Source organism: Pelodiscus sinensis, chromosome 15 (assembly GCF_049634645.1).
Source record: "Pelodiscus sinensis isolate JC-2024 chromosome 15, ASM4963464v1, whole genome shotgun sequence".
Taxonomy (NCBI): domain Eukaryota; kingdom Metazoa; phylum Chordata; order Testudines; family Trionychidae; genus Pelodiscus; species Pelodiscus sinensis.
In genome coordinates this window covers 25210859-25223465 of record NC_134725.1, presented here as the reverse complement: position 1 = coordinate 25223465, position 12607 = coordinate 25210859, and the positions used below count along the sequence as shown (strand labels likewise).

General features: G+C 43.2%; 1 protein-coding gene and 1 pseudogene across 5 annotated transcripts in view; both read left to right on the top strand.

Moving 5' to 3' along the window:
• The window catches only part of ADGRD1 (adhesion G protein-coupled receptor D1), a 327867-nt gene that overhangs the window by 27928 nt on the left and 287332 nt on the right, over positions 1–12607 (top strand). For all 5 annotated transcript variants that reach the window (XM_006120531.4, XM_075898421.1, XM_075898422.1 and 2 more), the window contains 2 exons: positions 6846–7022; positions 10308–10562. In XM_006120531.4, the coding sequence (XP_006120593.2) occupies positions 6846–7022; positions 10308–10562 (432 nt within the window). The remainder of the gene's footprint in view (positions 1–6845; positions 7023–10307; positions 10563–12607) is intronic.
• On the top strand, positions 4603–4752 carry LOC112545372 (U1 spliceosomal RNA; annotated as a pseudogene).

Sequence of the window (12607 nt, the reverse complement as noted above, 5' to 3'; positions counted from 1 at the left end):
ACAATACCATATCTTACGTTTATTTTTCATACCAGTAGTAAATACAATCATTGGTAAATCACATTATTTCTACAACTATAACATAATAATCAGAATAAATTTTAGTTATATGGCACCAGTCACAACACCTCATAAATAAGAACATTAAAACCATAAATTACTGAAATATATAGGAGATAAAAAATGTGAAGATAAGAATTACATAAATAGTTAACACTGAACCACAATAGTAGGCAAACAACCAATTCTAAAGGAGTAGTGTTAATGCCTCCCTGAAACTAAATTAAATCTCTTGCAATGATGGGTTATAATTTTGTCTGAAGACACAAAATTCTTAAGATATCCTTAAGATAAAATTAACACGTCTCAGTGTGCATTGGTTATTTTTGTATGAATTTACTTTTAAATCGAACTCAGAGAGGAATGATTTTCCAGTCCCATGAAACTTTCTGAGATGTCAAAATATATTTCCTGCCCTGAATCCAGAGGAAGAGTTTAGACTTTTGAACCTTTTTAAAAAAAATCAGAAATCTCTAGGTTTGGGAGAAGCGGGGGTCAAGCAAAGCTTTTGGTTTCAGTTTTGATCTTTTTAATTTTGATCTATTTAGTCTTTTTAACATTATGAAAAAAAAAGTCATTTCGACTCAACCCTTCCCCCCCAACATTTCCAGTTTGAAAATGTCAGAATGTCTCATTTTGATAATTTTGAAACTTTTTTACAAATGTTTTTCTAGTTGGGAAATTTGTCAAAACTGATCTGGTTTTGGAAATGGTTTCATTTTTGACCAATCAGAAGTTTTTTGATGGAAAGAATAGTTTGTTGAAAAAATCCTGGCCAACTGTTTTTTTAAGTTTGCTCTAAGTATTGCACAAGAACACAATCCAATTGCAGTTTCACAAGAAAAAGCTTTGCAGTTATCAGGTTGGAATGCAATAGGAAAGATTGCAACTAGCCAACATACTATGGATTGAAATGAAAAATACAAAACACAACCATAACTGACACCTGATCTTAAATCAAACCCTGGACATTTACACTGCGTATTCTCTCAGCCTGATGAAACTTTTCCTTATAAAAATGTAGAAGCCTCAGGCATTGTGTATGTTTATAAGCCTCAGGCCTTGGGTAGGTTTATAATCTCCATTATCCCAGTAATGGAGCTCCTTACAGTCTTTAACGTATTTATCCTCACAATTGCTTTGAGAGGCAGGGCAGTGCTAACTAGGGATGTTAAAGATTAGTAGATTTCCCCTCCTCTCCTATTGCCTCCGTGAGATAGAAGCAGCAAAGATGTGGGGGGAGAAGGGGTACTTCAAAGTGGCAGCACCATACAGCTGTGCAGTGCTGCCCCTTTGAAATCCCAAGGCAGTGTTTCAAAGGGGCAGCTGCTGCACAGCTGATCCGTGGATTCCTAGTGGCATGAGGCATAGCATGGAGCTTGGGATCAGTAGGGGACTCTGAGACCCCACTGACCCCAGGCTCCATGGCTTTGAAATGCACAAGAGCCCCCGCTGGGCACTCTTGTGCATTTCAAAGCAGGCTCTCATAGGTACCTGCATGCAGCCCGGAGTCAGCAGAACTTCCTGCTGGCCCCAGGCTCTAGGTGGACTTCTGCATTCCTCCTTTGAAATGTACAAAGTGGGACCAGCGGGGGTCTTGTACATTTCAAAGGAGGAATGCGGAAGTGCCTGTGGACTAGTTGATGGGAATTCCATTGACTAGTCAACTAACTGCATTTTAACATCCTTAGTGCTAACATCCCGATTTTATGAATGGAGAAGGAAGATACAGTCTGATTAAGTGACTTTCCCAAGGTCACATAAAAAGACTGTGGTGAAACAGATTTGATCTTGGGTTCATGAGTTCCAGGCTAGTCTTCTAACTACTGGACAGTTCTCTTCTATACTTGCAAGAGCCTAGTAAAGTGAAGGAAAGTTTCTCCATAATTCTGTTTTTAATCATTCATAATAAATGTGTGCAAGGAACAACACTAGTTGGGTATTGGCAGCATTAATCCAAGATCTGACCTACCAACCTCTGACTCTTCTAATAACTTTAGACACTATAGCTGAGATATACATGGAACTGAGCATCCAAATTAGTCAATATCTCAGTCTATTATTACACCAGAGGCTCTATCTCTTTATCCTTATTCCAGTCAGGTACCTAGCTAGAGCTTTGTGAATCCAAAACTTGCCTCAGGTCAACAAAAGGTCTGGAGATTTGTAAACCTGGGGCAGATCTCTGCAAATGCTTAGTCCTTCCTCTCAGGAAATTTTGGAGCAAGGAGGTGTTTTTGTTGGGGTTAAAACAATACTAAACTCTGCATTGTTGAAGGATTTTGCCTTATCTTTCTGTCGATTCATCATGACTAAAATCTTAAAGAGGGAAGAAACAAATTCAGAGTAGAGGGTCTTATGTGACTTGAAATCAAGAATGTTAATGGAATTCCAAGATTCTTAAAGATGATGTCTATTCTTGCAGAACAGCAATAACTCAGATCTGTCTCAGGGCTGTCTACACAATTGGGTAAACTGCATAATTTCTAAACTGCACTAACATGTTCATTAATTGAGCTGTGTTGACTCTGGTGGTTCTCTATTGCGTGTTAACATAGTGCAGTATTACAGTTCATGATAGGTGCTAGTCACATAGCTCAGGGGTGTGCAACCTGTGGGTCACAACCCAAGGGGGTTGCAGTGCTTTGATCTGGGCTGGCCGATATTTTCTTTTCCCAGCTTGGCACCCAGCATACACGGTCGGAGTGGGGGGAGTGGCAGAGGAGCAAACCATTGCTTTAAAGTAAAGAGACCTTAACAAAATGTTCCCAGCTTTTTTGGGAGGGGGAGGGGGCTCAACAAAAAATGTCCCAGTTCCAAGGGGTCGCGAATGAAAAAAGGTTGACTATCACTTACATAGCTTAATGCACTAATGGAAGGCTGTCAGATACTACAGTGATTAGCATTGCATGGACCCTAAATATGATAAAATAGAAATGTAGCTGTGGACTATAGTTTACTGGGGATACAGCTACACTGCAGGCTTCTTGCACAAGAATGACCATTCTTGCGCAAAACCTTGCAGAGCATCTACACTGCATGTGCATTCTTGCGCAAGTAAATTTATAGTAAGGCATCGGAACAGAGGGCTTCTTGCGCAAGAATTATTCCTCTCCCCACGAGGAATAAGTCCTCTTGCGCAAGAGCTCTTGTGCAAGAAGGCAGTGTGGACAGGCAACAGGGGTAAAGTGCACAATTCTTGAGCAAGAAACCCCCTATGGCTAAAATGGCCATCAGAGCTTTCTTGTGCAAGAGAGCATCCACACTGCAATGGACACTCTTGCACAAAAGCACATGGCTGTGTGGATGCACTCTTGTGCAAAACCTTTTGCACAAAACAGTTCTTGCGCAAGAAGCCTGAATTGTAGACATAGCCCAGGGTTTTGTTGCTTTTGCTTTCACTGACAAGGCCATGAAGCATGCATGAGGAGCAATGAAGGGGCATAAAAATGTAGGTGCTTGCCTTAATGGTGATACTTTATAGTCATCTGAGTTGAGGACATTGTGAAGTTTTTGGCTTTAATCTGGAAAAGCCCTATGTATGTTACTGGAAGTAATAAACCTGTTGTAGATGACTAATTTCTATAGTTCAATTCTCTCATTCCCTCCCCTCCTGTCTATTTCTGTTTTGTTTTGTTTTGTTTAGCTGTGGAGGGGCTCCCTGCCCAGGGTTATTATAGACATCTGTCGAGACAGGATGTAATTTATATTTGACCAAGAAGCATTTTTATATGCACTCAAACTATTTGGACAAAATTACTTTCCTAAATTCTATGTGGATTTTTATGATGAGGTTTACAATGAGCTCATTTAGTTTCATTGTTAGTTAGGTTCCTTATTGCAAAAAGTAATAAAGTGCATTTAAGGAGGATTTAAGGTTTTATTCTGAACCCCCAAGCTATAATTTTTTCTCTGTGTTTATATCACACCTATTGGATTGTTTGGTAGTTCAGGTATTGACCTTAGACTAAAAAGACCTGGGTTGAGTTACCTGCAAAAGTTAGCCATAGCTGGCCTCCAGGAAAACGTGTGGCAGTCCTTTCACCTTGGCTTATGATCACACACAATGAGAGGGCTCAGTGCTTAGATGGCAGACATCCAAAGGAAACCCAAAGTGACATGGTGTTTTCAGCATGTGACTTTTTCTCTTAGTTAGTATTGAATCAAAACTTCAGCCTTTTCTGAGAGTGCAGTGTCTTGCAGGAGCTGCTTTTCAGACAAGACATGGAGCCAAGTCTGCTCCTGACTAGAGCTGTGCAAAACACTTGCATCAGAGCTCAAAGCCAGCTGAAAGGAGTCTTGGGCTGGGGGCTAAGAACCCATGCTAACTGAGATTTGGCAAACATAGGCTGATACTGGTTGTGTACTGATCAATAGATAGGAAGCTAGTGAGAGCCAGCTAACATTTTAGTGGCGGGTAAAATGGTTCATTTTTATATAAGTATGTAAGGCACACTTGGAATGGTGCTTAGATGAAAAGTAGACAAAGATAGATTACATAGAAAGGCAACATATACATATGATATTTTTTCAGCAATAATAGTCTGTACCTGGCAGGGGAGATACCATGATCACAAAGGTTTTCCCAGAGTGAGGCTCATCCATTGCTCTGCGGGTGTGCTGATCTCTGTGATTTCCCGAAATGTGGGAAACTCGACTGCATAATTTGTGGTATTCTTTTTACAAACACAAATACAATAACAGAAATATTAGGACTTTCATAATAACTTGTTATAGGACACTCTGCTCCCCACTGGAGCATCTCCTTCTGGCAGTCTCTGGGATTAGCTCTTCCAGTCCATGTCTCTTCCTTCAGTAGTCTGTTCCAGTTTCACTCTTGCAGTCTTGCTCTTCAGCTGCTCCTGATTTGAGGCTCGGCCTTCCTGGCCAGTTCACTGTCAATCTCTTTTCAAGGTCTCAAAGTCTTTTGGGACCCACCATCCCCGGCAGTCTTTCCACTTACTGCCCCTTATCAGCATCACTGCCCATTGACTGGTAAGGGAACTCAGGCTCACTGGTGTATCCTTGCGGTACTTTGTATGTGGTCTTCTCTCATCCTGACACTTCTACTCCCTTCATGTTCCTCTCCAGGTGAGAATCTTCACTGCTTCCTGGCTGCAGCCTAGGTAGTTAATTGGCCCATCTAACCCCCTCAACGCCTTCATGCCTTCTGTGGAGTGGGAATCCCATCACAGAACTGTATGCAGGTAGTTACTGGGAAAAGAGGGCTTCTGAGGGCTTCTGAATTGGGTTGGGGCTTGCTTGAGCTTTCCCCAACACTAAGAAGAATCAGGTAAACACTTATAAATTATAAGAATAACTGCTGGGTTCAGACCTCAGCTGAGTTACTCTACTATGTTGCTCCTGGGCAGCCTAACATCACGTATTATTTTAGCAGCCTGTAAATACTATAAACTGTTACCAAAGTCTTCTTTGTTTTGACCACACACAGCAAGTCTCCTTACAGTCCGCTATCTTGTTTGTGTGCACTCATCTTAGGTTTTATTCCTCTTAGCACTTCATGCCATTATTTCCCCCAAGACATATGTTTTCAGGAAGCAGTTAGTCTATACACTTTCCTTTTAATTGCTTCTGTCTGTCTGCAGAGCCTCTTTACTGCAGCATTGAGCTGCAAGGGTTGCTTCCTTGGCTTTTTACAATTCAAGCAACGTTCTCAGGTCACTTTTATTAAAGAAACGCAATAATCAATATGAAGATTTTGTGCAATTTTTTAGTACAAGAATGTTCCAGAACCTTCCGCTGAATTTAGTGGGACTAGTTGTGAGTGAAGATACTCACATGTGCAAGTGTTTGTAGTGTTTCACTTCTAATCAGGAAGGAATGCTTGATTTTTGTGTGTGCCATTTGAGAATATTAGATTGGGAAAAACAAAGGTTTCTGGTTATTGCAATGTAAAAGCTGGTATCCTTCTCTGTAAAATAATGTCACACTGATGCTCGAGGCCCTGCAATAACTAGAGAGAAGAGGCATAATGGTCATAGGATTACAGGTACAATACCTGTACATAACCAGCTCCTTCCTCATTTACACGATGAGTTTTTTTTTTTAAGTTTAAAAATTAGTATGGCTAATGTATTTTTAAGCTATGACTAAGATTGGAAACTTGAGTAGCAATGGATATTATTCTGTGCTGTGCATGTCCCAGTTTCTTATAAGCCATCCTGCATTAGCCCCACTTCACCACCACCCAGGAGCCACCTGAGGTAGGCAGTGTCCAGCTGGATCCAGCTAGAGCCAGAATCCCAAACCACTGCCCCAGTCATGAACCCCCCTGCTGCAACCCAACCTCCTGCCCTAGCCCTGAGCCCCTTGGGTCCAAACTCCCTTACACTGAACCCCTCCTTCACCCCAATTCCCTGCCCCAGGCTCAGCTTAGGACCCCTCTCACACTCCAGATCCCTTAGTCCAAGACCAGAGCCTCTCCCCTATCCCTTTGCCCCTGCCTGGTGAAAGAGAGGAAGAATGGGGGAGGGAAGACGGAGTGACCAGGGGTAGGGCCTCAGAGAAGGGGTACAAAGGAGATGGGACAAGGGTATCTGGGTCTGAGGTAGATCCTGGATTGCACTTAAATTCAGAAAGTAATCTCATTGCTTAAAAAGGTTGGAGATCTCTGCTTTAAGCAGTCATAGCTCCAGTTATGTCAGCTGAAGATCTGCTCCCACACGCATATTTGGTGCATATTTGATGCATGAACTCGAGGATGGCTGATGCTTTTTAATCCTGCCTGTTTCTCATTTGCAACATCTCTCATTTGCTTCCATCAGGAGTCACATTTTCCTTTTTCTGGAAGACTCGGGAGCCGCAGTCTAACTTTCCCCCAGCGTATGGAGGACAAGTCATTTCCAGTGGTTTTAAAATCTGCTCAAGTGAAGATGAAGGCTCTGTGGAATTTTATGCCCGTGGGAATTCAATGAAGTGGGAAGCAAGTTTTAGTCCTCCTGGTAAAGTTTATTTTTACTGTTGACAATTCAAAATGGAGATACTGTAGTGATAAGCATAACACCTGTATCTAGACAGAAACTAGCACCTGTATCTAGACAGTGTAGGTCTACACTGCATTCCTCTTTCAAGAGAGGAATGCAAATGCAGCTGAATGAAATTGCAACTGAAGCACAGATTTGAATTTCCTGTGCTTCATTTGCATAATTGTGTCCAGCCAATATTTTGAAATACCCTATTTTGAGATAAAAAACGCCATGTAGATGCGGTTATTGCGAAAGAAAACCTTTCTTTCAAAATGACCCTTACTCCTTAAAAAATGAGGTTTAATGTTTATTTCGAAAGAAGGGGATTCTTTCATAAGAAATGAGGAAGTAGATGAATATGTGAAAGATGGGGAGGCTTCACTTCCCAGAAGAGAAAGCACATGTTAGAACATCTTTGATACTGTGTACAGCACAATTACAATTTCAGTAACTATGCAAGGATCTGACCACTACATTCCTCCATTGCAATAAGTAAAATCCTTATTGACACAAGTGTTGGCGTTTACCTGAAAAAGAGTGAGGGTATGTCTACAGTACAGCGCTAATTCGAACTAATGGATCCAGACTAAAAAACTAGTTCGAATTAGCGTTTTGCTAATTCGAACTAGCATGTCCACATTAAGTGGACCCTAAACCGGGGTTAAGGATGGCCGGAAGCAGTGCCGGCAGGGCATCAGAGTAGGACTTAGAGCGTGGAGCTGCTGCCTCAGGCTAGCCGAAGGCTGTGCTTAAAGGGACCCGAACCCCACCCCGGATAGACAGTTCTCAGGGGTGCCCCGCTTGCAAAGCAGTCCTGTCTTGGAGTGCCCTGAGTGCCCACACTGGGCACATCACAGCACTCGGCCATCAGCCCGGCTGCACTTGCCGCAGGCTGCCATCTGGGGAGAGGGGGCAATTGGGGGGCTGCAGGAGAGCTTCCACCCCCAGAAGCCCGCAGAGCCAGCCCAGTCCTCCCCATCGGGGGCTTGTACCCCATTCCTCCCTCACCTCCTTCCACTTACCCTTCCCTAGCCCCTCTTCCCGATGTACAAAATAAAGAAAACGTGTGATCAAAAATAGAATCTCTCTTTATTGAACAAAACTGGGGGAGACTGGGAAAAGGAGGTGGGAGAGGGGAAGAGAGAGGTTGGGAGAGGGGAGGGCAACTAAAATGATCAGAGGTTTGGAAGAGGTCCCATATGAAGAGAGGCTAAAGAGACTGGGACTTTTCAGTTTAGAAGAGAGGAGACTGAGGGGGGATATGATAGAGGTCTATAAAATCTTGAGTGGGGTGGAGAGGGTGCATCAAGAAAAGTTCTTCATTAGTTCCCATAATAGAAGGACTAGAGGACACCAAAGGAAAGGAATGGATAGCAGGCTTCAAACTAGTAACAGAAAGTTCTTCTTCACAAAGCAAAGAGTCAACCTGTGGAACTCCTTGCTGCAGGAGGCTTTGAAGGCTAGAACTAGAACAGAGTTTAAAGAGAAGTGAGATCAAGTCATGGAGGATGGGTCCATGGAGTGGTATTAGCCAGGGGGTAGGAGTGGTGTCCCTGCCCAAAGTTTGTGGAAGGCTGGAGAGGGATGGCACGAGACAAATGGCTTGGTCACTGTCTTCGGTCCATCCCCTCCAGGGTCCCTAGGGTTGGCCGCTGTCGGCAGACAGGCTACTGGACTAGATGGACCTTTGGTCGACCCAGTACGGCCATTGTAAGCTCAGGGCTCAGGGACGGGGGTCTCAGTGGACCACCTTGATTTTCATGCACACCTGCTCCTGGGTGGCCAGGCTGGCAGCTCTCCTGCCCTAGCCGGTCACTTTCCTGTGCCTAGTGCGGAAGTCGTGGACGAGGTCCACGATGTCCGCACTAGCCCAGGCGGGTGCCCGCCTCTTGCGGTCCTGGGCAAGCTCCCGGGAGCCGCCAGCCTGGTCCCAGGAAGAGGGGGAGGGCTGGGGGGCATCGGGTGGCTGGCTCGCTCGAGCCGTGCCAGGTGCAGGGTCTGCTAGCTGGGTGCTGGCAGGCTTGCACCTGGCACGGGCACCGAAGCCAGCCCGTGCCCCTTTAAGGGGTCCTGGGCCGGGAGGGGGGCAATAGAGTTTCCCTGGTGTTGGCCAGAGTGGCCACCAGGGAAAGCTGGGGAGGGCTAGCCTCCCACTAGTTCGAATTAAGGGGCTACACACCCCTTAATTCGAACTAGTAAGTTCGAACTAGGCTTAGTCCTTGTAAAATGAGGTTTACCTAGTTTGAACTAAGCGCTCTGCTAGTTCGAATTAAGTTTGAACTAGCGGAGCGCTAGTGTAGCGCCTATCAAAGTTAATTGGAACTAACATCTGTTAGTTCGAATTAACTTTGTAGTGTAGACATACCCTGAGTGAGAAATGAAGGCTGAAGCCTTTAGATTCCCCAAACAGTGCATTTGAAAGCTGGATGAGAGTCTAACTTCCCATTTTCTTTCATATTAAACCTCTAAGTTAACCCTTTTGGGTAAGCATTCCATGCTTACATGATACACATTGGCCATTTATGGTAAAAAAAATGTTTAAAATGAATATCTTATTTCTGTCTTTTGATTCAAAATGCAGGGTATTTATTGAGAAGCAATGAGCTCTGGCTGATAGGATTCGTGCATTGTAATTATGGGAAAAAAGTGTCACTAAGCATTTCTTTGCCTCAATTTTCCCATCTATAAAATAGGGATGATAATATTGTTTTAGCTAATTTCCCCTTGGCTGTGATGAAGTTTAATAATCTTAAAAGTGTTTTGGAAGGAAGGCTGATAGATAAGAATAATTTTGCATGTATGTAGTTAATTTAATACATGTGACAATTGTTATAAATAATGTTTAGACTTCTTCAGTAATCTTCAGCAATCTTTAATTAGTCTTTATTTACAAACTTCCTAGTCTTGAAGTCCTTATGCAGCTCTCATTGAAGTGGTTGGTTTGCCTGAGATATGGTTGAATACGGACTTTAAATCTGGGCCTGCAGTATAATTTATGCAATTGCCATAAGCCTGAGTAAGGATTCACTCAAAATGTCACTGAAGCCAATAGGGGTTATGCTAAAGTATTGACTGTCCCTTGTGAAAAAAGAGTAATGTACATGATATCATTGCTCTATAATTCAGTGTTGACATTTCCTTTATAGCTCCAATGCATTACACAAATAAAATGCATTTTAACAGGGCTGAAATTTATTGAACAGGGAAGGCGGTAAATGAGGTTGACCCATGGATTTTACAATAGGTTTTAATGTTTTGCAGGTCCTTACTGGACTCATATTCTCTTCACATGGAGATTAAAAGAAGGCTTGAAAGTCTATGTCAATGGAACTCTAAACACCACCGACCCAAATGGGAAAGTTTCCTACAGCTATGGGGACCCCAACGCAAATCTGGTGACGGGGACAGAGAATGACCAGAGCAAACGCTATGTGAACGGGGCTTTTGATGAGTTTATCATATGGGAAAGGGCCCTTACCCCCAAGGAAATTGAATACTACTTTACAGCAGCTATTGGTAAGTGGGAGCATTTTCTGTTTGTATAATTGTTGATTTTAAAGAAGTTCTTTAATTGAGACTCTATAGAGTTCAACTATTAACCTTTCTGCGTTAATGTCAGATAATCTGCAGGGTTAAATGTTGTTTATAGGAATCACTTTGTCAGTTTCAAAGCAGGTGTTTATTTCTCTTTCTGGGGTAGAGCCTCTCAGAGTGTCACCAAAAGGCGACCACTGAGTCTCACCCCCTCCATTGGCTGGAAGCAGGTGAGCTGACAGCCTCAGTGGGCCCCTGAACAATTTGAGGTGTGGAAAGGGGGGCAGTTCTGAGCTCCTGGAAGGGCCAGGGCCTCAGGCAGAAAGGGTCAGGGTTGGGACAGCCAGCCCTCTAGGCTGCCCAGACTGCAGCGCATCCCTCCCCCACTCCAGCCTTCGAAGCAGCTTGAAGCATGTGGCACTCTGGCAGTGATTTAAAGGGCCCAGGATTTTGGCTGCTTCCACAGTTGTAACAGCAGGGCTTGGGAGCCCTGGCCCCTTTTGAATCACCAGGCTCCCAAGTCAACTGCCCCCTTTCCCTCCCCTGTTGGTAGACCAGACTGGAAAAAGCCTCATCAGAATCCAGCCATTTCTAGGACAACCAAACCACTTTCTTTTAATTTATTTCCCAATGGCAAAGGACCAATTTTTTTTAAAAAGTCTTCATTTGGTGCCTGAAATAGCAATAATATTTCAGTGCTGTGTTTGAAAATATTAGAAATGATGTTTTAATAAACATATCGGTTATGTCTACACTACAGGTTTCTTGCACAAGAACAGTTGTTCTTGTGCAAAAACTTGCAGGCGGTGTCTACATTGGCAAGATTTTGCACAAAAGCAGCCGCTTTTGCGCAAAATCTTGCCACCTGTCTACACTCCGCAAGTATTGCGCAAGTATTTGCGCAAGAACACTGATGTTCTAATGTAGGAAATCAGTGCTTCTTGCGCAAATATTCTCATGCTCCCACTCAGGGATAAGCCCTCTTGCGCAACTGTTCTTTCTCAAGAGGCCAGTGTAGACAAGCAACATTAATTTCTTGCACAAGAAAGCCCGATGGCTAAAATGGCCTTCGGAGCTTTCTTGCGCAAGAGAGTGTCTATGCTGGTATGGATGCTTTTGCACAAAAGCACATCTCTTGTGTAAAGGCACATGCCAGTGTAGACGCTCTCTTGCACAAATACTTTAACGCAAAAGCTATCGCGTTAAAAGTATTTGCGCAAAATCATGCCAGTGTAGACTTAGCTGCAGAGCGTCCACACTAGAAGCCTGTTCTTGTGCAAGAAAGTTTACAGTAGATTATCAGAAGAGAGGGCTTTTTGCACAAGAGTCATTCCTCTCCCCACGAGGAATAAGCCTTTTTGTGCAAGAGCTCTTGCGCAAAAAGGCTAGTGTGGATGGGAACAGGACGTTCTTGAGCAAGAAACCCCTATGGCTAAAATGGCCATCAGAGCTATCTTGCACAAGAGATCATCCACACTGCCATGGATACTCTTGCACAAAAGCACATGGCTGTGTGGATGCACTCTTGTGCAAAACCTTTTGCACAAAACAGTTCTTGCACAAGAAGCCTGAATTGTAGACATAGCCCAGGGTTTTGCTCAAGAACTTTTGCGCAAAAAGTTCTTGTGCAAGAAGCCTGTAGTGTAGACATAGCCCTAATATGTTAATCATGATGGCAAAAAATGATGTATCTGTCACAACAACCCAGTGTTACTATAACACCATCAAATCCACAAACTACTATAAATATGACTATAACACCATCAGATCCACATTTACTATATAAATCTTATATCAAGAGAGTTGTATTACTGAACTAAAGCGCTCTAGGTTTTTAGGTTGCCCCAGTCCTTCTATATGTGTGTGCTTTTTCACTGTCAAACAAGTATGGCTCTTGTATAAATATCAGAAGGGTTATAATTTTTTTAAACCCTCCATTGTTCACGAATACACAATTGCTATCACTTCAAGTTCCACACCTGCCTGAATGTATCATTCAAAATATTATATCCACTTAGGGTATGTCT